At 43.1% G+C, this 7,054-nt stretch overlaps 1 protein-coding gene across 1 annotated transcript; it reads right to left on the bottom strand.

The window, feature by feature from the left end:
• Window positions 1–1,981: 1,981 nt before the first annotated feature.
• On the bottom strand, window positions 1,982–6,646 carry LOC120050700 (leucine zipper putative tumor suppressor 1-like). The gene is made up of 5 exons (XM_038997275.1): window positions 6,296–6,646; window positions 3,152–3,994; window positions 2,726–2,920; window positions 2,399–2,506; window positions 1,982–2,326 (listed from the first exon to the last, which is right to left on the bottom strand). Exons 1-5 carry the CDS (start codon window positions 6,644–6,646, stop codon window positions 1,982–1,984), a joined length of 1,842 nt encoding a protein of 613 aa, XP_038853203.1.
• Window positions 6,647–7,054: the final 408 nt, after the last annotated feature.

Genomic DNA, 7,054 nt, shown 5'->3' with positions numbered 1-7,054 from the left:
CACTTGGTTATTATACATCTGCAAAACAGCTAGTTGTTCTATGGCCAGTGCCTTGCTTTTGTATGTTGCACATGTGCCTGCTGCTAATTTATTCAAACCTCTTTGTGCTTGAATGTTGGCCAGCCATGAGAATCACAGCTGGGTAAGGCACCATTATCATACTATTTCCTGTACTTAACTGCTGTCCAATTACTGACACAGGCTGGAATGCCTCTATAGGTCTCAGAAAACCTATGTTCCCTTTTCTAACCTTTATGGTGTCATGTTGGAGAAATGGATTGAAAAACATCCATGTGATAGCAGAAGATGCCAGAAGGGCAAAGCAAACACAAACGGCTGGGATTAAACAATATGAGGAAAAGAAAACGTTTAATATATCAAGTAGCCAAATAATTTTACAGTGATAGAGATGTTATGAAAAACCACACTGTTGATTTTGTAGTGTACGTATACATCATTTATTGTCAGATTTTAAAAACATGTCTCTGTGTATGTATCATAAATATGCCAATAGATACAGTACATGTTAGATATTCTCAGACGTTATTTGTTTTCAAGTGATCAGCTCCAAAGCTAAGTTTTACATCTTTGAGATATCATTACCAGTGAGACATTCTCAGTGTAGTGTGGGATGCACTTTGACAATCATGTTCTAACCACTCTTAAAATGGAAGTGCATCGATATACACTCTTTATCATCTCAGTTTAATTAGTTCCTTTCAACACTAATCACTACAACTTTTGTATCCTTTATATCAATAAATAATATGAATGATAATTCACAAAATACACAGTACACCCAGTGCTTTGACACTTAAAGGTAGACGCGGCTACAGTATATGGTTACCACACAGAGCAGGCGACTTCCAACTAAAACAAAGACTGTGTGAAGCGAGAGGCTGCACGCCTCCGCATTTGTTGCCATGCAGCGACTGTATTATGTTGCAGGAGAGATATGTGAACTCCCATACACATGTGCAGATGCCAGTATCTGTGTTGGTGCTGACGAGGGCAGCATCTTGCCTCATTCTCTCTGCAATATCTCTGGCCACAGTGGTGATCGTGATCAAAAAGGTTAAATAATAAAACACATCACATCATATTGCTGTGTCTCAGTGGTTGTTGTGGAGACTTACAAAATCGTATGTAGGACTTGACACATGCAGAAAGAATGCCCAAATTCACTACAATGCTGGGAAACTTCTCAAGAGGAATAACCATTTCGTAGGCTTTCTAGGCTACTGTCAATTGAACATTATGAGGTGGTTTCATTATGGGGTGGTTTCCTGGACACAGATTAAGCTTAGTCCTGGACTAAAAAGCAGGCTCAATGGAGAATGTTCATCGAAAAATATTTTTTATCCGTTTCCGGGAAACCACACTTATGGATAACAAAAGCTTAAAGGGCCATCTGGAGTTGCTACATCAATTTTAGGACTAAATTCATGATAGTCATTGAATCTTAAATAATACAACTCATAAATGCTTAAAGAGCATAGTTCAACTCTCTTACCTCATCAGAACCTAAAATGTTTGTATACAAAGCCAATGTAAGCAAACACTGTATAGCTTCAAAACACAGTTAAATCTATAATTTTGATCTCATGGATGATCAGTCATTGCATCCATAGCTCTGTCTATGAATTTGAGTGTAGTTATAGTTCTCAAGCCCCATCCCATCAGCTGTTTTGTTATTTGTTATTGTTTGAACTCCGGATGTGCCCTTTAAAGCCTGCTTTACACAGTCACATAGAATTAAGGATTTTTATAAAAAAATATCCAAACCTGACCGCAATTCTATCATATCCTGCAGCAGTATGTTAGCCAACTTGATTATCACTAAAATGCTGCCCCTGCCAAGGCAGCAATAGCTCATCTGTGTTTTGGCCAGATATAACAAAATATGTGTTTCATAAGACTGTTTAATAACCCTGTTAGAACATTTGAGCATCGTTATTACTATTCTCTGTGGGTTTCTCCCTCACATTTCTGTGGCGATAATATCCTCATAGTGTAACCCTGAGCTGTGGATGTCCACGTCAAACTCCGGTCGACTCTCCAGCTCTGCTGTGAGCTCCTGCAGGATCCTCTTCAGGTCTTGGTTCTTCTTGTGCATCTGCAGATAGTTGAGCTGAAGCTGCTTCTGGTACTTGATGACTCTGTCCTTCTCCCTGTTCCACGTCTGTCTCTCATGCTCAAAGCTGTTCGACAGCCTCTCCTGAGTCTCTCTCTCTTCCCTGAGCTCCACTTTCAGTTTCTTCACCTCTCTCTGGAGGGAGTCAGTGCTCATGCTCCCTCCAGTGCCCCCACTCTGGTCTGACCTCTCCTGGGCCTGGTCTGACCTCTCCTGGGCCTGGGCCTCCAGTTTGGCCTTTTGCTGCTGCCTCTGTTCTTTTGCCAGGGCCAGGTCCTTTTTCATTTCATTGATGTCTGTCTCCAGTATGTCCACCTTTGCTCTTAGTAGATCAGCCTCGTTCTTCTTGCGCTGGAGCTCATTGTGGCATACCTGGGGTGGAATATATGAATTGTGTCATTATCAAATGCACTTTTCTATTGAACATGGAGGTCAAGTAGATAATGGCCTAGGTTTAGCATTGTCACTCACTCTTAAATGAAATTTACATTGGCTCACCACTAGTGTAGCGGCTGAAAATTAGTAAAGAAATCTACTCTGTTTGCATATCATACTTCCTCTGATTTTCTTTTAAGAAAAGAGACGTAGTACCTCGACATCCACACTGCGAGAGCGTATCTTTTCCTCCTGCAATTTGTTCTGCTTTTCCAGTGCCTCCATTTTGGACCGGTTCTCCTTCAGCGAGGCCTTGAGGCTGACGATGTCATTCAGCTTGTGAGTGACACAAGCCTGGGAGTCCCTGAGTTGCTGCTTCAGCAGCGAGATCTCCCCAGACTTTTGGCAGACCTAATAATAAATGGAAAGAGTAAAAACTGTGTTGAACTAGTGGTTGCTTTTGTCCAAGACATTTTTGAAATGACATAGACCCTGGCGTTCAGTAGCCATAACTCGTTTTTCCTAGTGACCTGACCAGAAAATACATTGAGCCCTAGTCACAGTCTACAATTAGCCCTGAGTCTTTCATGGTAAGACCATATGGTCAAAACTCCTGGCTCATGACACCTGCTGGCCACTTACCTCCCACTGGGTCTCCTCTAAGGTGGGGTCTAGTTGGTTCTTCTCCATCTCAAACGACATCAGTTTGACCTCTATCAGGTCCTTCTCCTGGGTCATCTGGACCAGCTCGTCCTGGAGCCTCTGGTTGTCCTGCTGCAGCTGGCTGACCTTCAGCTGCAAGGCCTGGTGGTTCTTCACAGCCCTCTGGGAGACCTGCCTGAGCTTGGTGGAGCACCTCTGCTTCAGGCCCTCCATCTCCTCAACACAATACCTCTGCTTCTCCTCAAACAGCTGGCACGTGTCCACCTCTTTCTCCTCAAAGCTCACCTGTAGCTCCTGCAGCTCTGTCTCACTCTCCAGCAGCCTCTGCTCCAGCAGCTCAATTAGGGACTCGTCTGTGGAGATGGGTGAGCGATTACAGCCCCCCATCTCCTCCAAGAGAGGGCTAGGCTGCTGAGGTGAGGGGAGGGAGACGGTGTCCCTGTTAGCCTTCGCTGCCCCTCCATTGCTTAGAGCTGCGACCCTAGCACTGGCACTTATGCCATTCCCGTTGGTCCATGTAGAGAGGGGGGGCTGCTGGGGATGGGTCATGTCATGGGCTGAGCCTCCTGCACACTGAGTCAATGGGCCTGTGGAAGCACTGTGGCTCCCACTGGTGCTGTGAGTAGGCAGGCTGGACATTGAATCCTGCCCAGAGTCTGAGAGGGTCCCTGAAAATGTGTCCTGTTTGGGCTCCTGAGAGTCTCTGGTCCTCTCTGGGGGACTAAGGAGGTGGGTGAGGTTGTTGTGAGTCTCTGTGGAAGAGGTGCTCCTGGGGATGACTGGCTTGAAGGCTGTGGGCCGGATCAAAGCCTTGTCCATATTCTAGAGGTAGAGGAAGGAGATGGAACAAATTAAGTCGATCAGATAACATCCAATGGAGATGTTCATGTAAGCAAATAATACTGCCAATGACTAATCCATCATTTAGTGCTGGGGGGAACAGATTATATCCACCCAGAAATGTGAGATTTGTACATGTAAACATGCAATGTATGAATATACAGAATACATGAAACTGTCATGAAAGATATGTAACATAAGATATTTCTGTCTGTGCTGTCTGGAAACACCACTTGTTATACCCAACCTCCTCCTCCTCCACCTTGTTGTACTGTCTGAGAAAATATGAAACGCCCTACTCTGTGATAATAATCCCTTAGAGTCGATTGGTGCGTCAATTTAAGTAACATAATTTTAAAAATCCTCATAACATAGAGATATCTGTTTTTGGCATTGGATGCATCTCAATCCACCGGATCCGCCCATGTCGCACTTCCGCATCTGTGGTGAAAGGTGACAGAGCTAGAGCGCTGTTTGTCAGACCAAGAGACATCCTGAAAATCGGTCTTCTCACAAAAACGTCTGTAGCGTAAGAACGGTTTGACCTACAAAACTATTATGACCACTCCATGGAAAGGGGAGACTCTCACAAACATGAGTGTCACAGGTCTCATCTGAAGGTAACCGGTACCAGTTTTAAAAAATGAATGGAGGTATGAAGGTAGTTTTGTGCCAAACCCAAAAAAGGGTTAAATATGTGTAAAAAATGTATTTCTTCTATCTCCTAGATATAGGACAGACACATTTAAAAACCTGGTTTCTTATGATTTATTTTTGGACTGTTTATGTGTTTATGACCATTTCTGAATGTCTTATACAATGTGTTTCTCTGGGCTATAATAGTAAAGGCCAAATTCAATATTTAATCAACTTGTTTTGATACCTAAAGGGGTCCTAAAATTCGAAATCAAGTAGCTAAATGATCCATAGTATGACCACCTTAAAACAATTCCATGTCAGCTTAGAACCCTTAGATTTACAAGGGTTAATAATGTGTGGCACTGTTAAAGTGCCTGTTAAAGTGCCTTACGGCTATATCACCACCTGGTATGGCAACTGCACCGCCCTCAACCGCACGGCTCTCCAGAGGGTAGTGCGGACTGCACAATGCTTCACCGGGGGCAAACTACCTGCCCTCCAGAACACCTACAGCACCCGATGTCACAGGAAGGCCAAAAAGATCATCAAGCTCAACAACCACCCGAGCCATGGCTTGTTCCCCCCCTATCATCCAGAAGGTGAGGTCAGTACAGGTGCATCAAAGCTGGGACCGAGAGACTGAAAAACAGTTTTTATCTCAAGGCCATCAGACTGTTAAACAGCCATCACTAACATAGAGAGGCTGCTACCAACATACAGACTCAAATCTCTGGCCACTTTAATAAATGGACTTAATAAAGGTATCACTCATCACTTTAAATAACGCCACTTTAATAATGTTTACATATCCTACATTACTCATCTCATATGTATATACTGTATTCTATACCATCTACTGCATCTTGCCTATGGCGCACGGCCATCGCTCATCCATATATTTATATTTATATGTACAAATTCTTATTCATCCCTTTACAGTTGTGTGTATAAGGTAGTTATTGTGAATTTGTTAGATTACTTGTTAGATATTACTGCATTGTCAGAACTAGAAGCACAAGCATTTTGTAACACTCGCATTAACATTTAGTAACCATGTGTATGTGACCAATAAAATGTGATTTGATTTATTCAGAGAGCAGGGTTTGCATAAGAACATCACTGATGGCATCTTACAAAATATCAAGGCATTGCAATATTTACTGTGATTTTCATGAATAAAATATAGCCTACCCATTCATTCTTGAAGAATATAACTTATAATGCCTTCTTGAGCGCACAATCATAAGGTTATATAAGGTTATTTTACTCAATTGCTTGTTTTTGCTGTCATTTTAGTCTTTGTTAACAAATACGGTATAGTTTCAAAATGTTTACAATTATTATTTCAATCTCTTGGAATGTCAGTCCTTTCACCTAGCTATGTCTATGTCTTTGAGTGTGGTTATGTGCTGCTGCAGTTAGGCTAAAAAAACTAACTCAGAATTGGGGCTTTAGTCATCAACCTTGGAGATGGTTCAAAACAGACTGGACAACACAAGGCTTGGTGTTTCAACAGAGGTAATGTGGTTGTTTGCTACAGTACCTACTGTGCTTGTCTGATCTTGTGTTTGACGTTGTCTTACTGGTTATTAATTATACAACATAGGCATATTCAAAAGTATGTTGAGCAAGTCAGAGTCTCACCTTCTCCAGTTTCCCAGACATAGGCAGCAGTTTAGGTGTCACTCTACTGTCTGGTTCCATATCAGTAGAATGTCCCTCTCCTACACGATCTTCTGTTGGTACGCCTCTGCGGTGAGTCATCCGCGACTTCTGGCTCACCTTTAAGTAAAATAAGTCCTCACTCCTGCCTGCCTGAGAGATGTCTTTTGTGGTGTGGTTGGAAGACCCCTGAGCAAAGCTGTACTTCAGTAGGCCATCCAGGCTCCGGCCTGTTTTCCGGGGATGGCCTGCCTTCTTTAGTTTGTACTCCGTGGCTTGACAGTGCTTGCTGTGGAGACTGGGACCTGAGATGAAGCTGCTGACACTTCCCATGGTCTCTGGGCATAGGTGAGGGCAGAATAGATGTCCTGGCAGCTTTAACGTATGCTGTTGAAGAGGTACTGGGAATGGGTGTTATACTCTTGACCCCAGGGCGGTATTGTCAATGTTTCCATCTGCAGGGAAGACATTTCGATTTCAGATGTTTTGTTATTGTTGTATTTTGTGAATGTAACTTTGTTCTATAAAGGCATTTATTTTCTGCAACAACCATACTGTAGACTGGCGGTAGGCCACCCTGTTCCTGGAGTGCCACTGGTACTGCAGGAATTTGTTCCAACTAGGCACCACACCTGACCAATTGAGCTAATTGATCAGTTCAATGATTGCCTAAATTTAACACACCTGGTCTTCCAGGTCGGTTAAATCAAAAACATAAAGTACCTGTGGCCCTCCAGGACC

This window comes from Salvelinus namaycush, chromosome 1 (assembly GCF_016432855.1).
Source record: "Salvelinus namaycush isolate Seneca chromosome 1, SaNama_1.0, whole genome shotgun sequence".
Classification (NCBI taxonomy): Eukaryota; Metazoa; Chordata; class Actinopteri; order Salmoniformes; family Salmonidae; genus Salvelinus; species Salvelinus namaycush.
Note: the sequence above shows the minus strand (reverse complement) of the source record. Positions and strands in the feature narration are given on the sequence as shown.

Bases quoted from the DNA above. Each gene is read 5' to 3' on its own strand.
- LOC120050700 (XM_038997275.1), bottom strand. From the start codon at position 6,646: ATGGGAAGTGTCAGCAGCTTCATCTCAGGTCCCAGTCTCCACAGCAAG. The intron at 2,921-3,151 runs GTAAGTGGCCAG...ATTTATTATTAG, and splicing joins TAGAGGAGACCCAGTGGGAG to GTCTGCCAAAAGTCTGGGGA. The intron at 2,507-2,725 runs GTACTACGTCTC...ATTCCACCCCAG, and splicing joins CTCGCAGTGTGGATGTCGAG to GTATGCCACAATGAGCTCCA.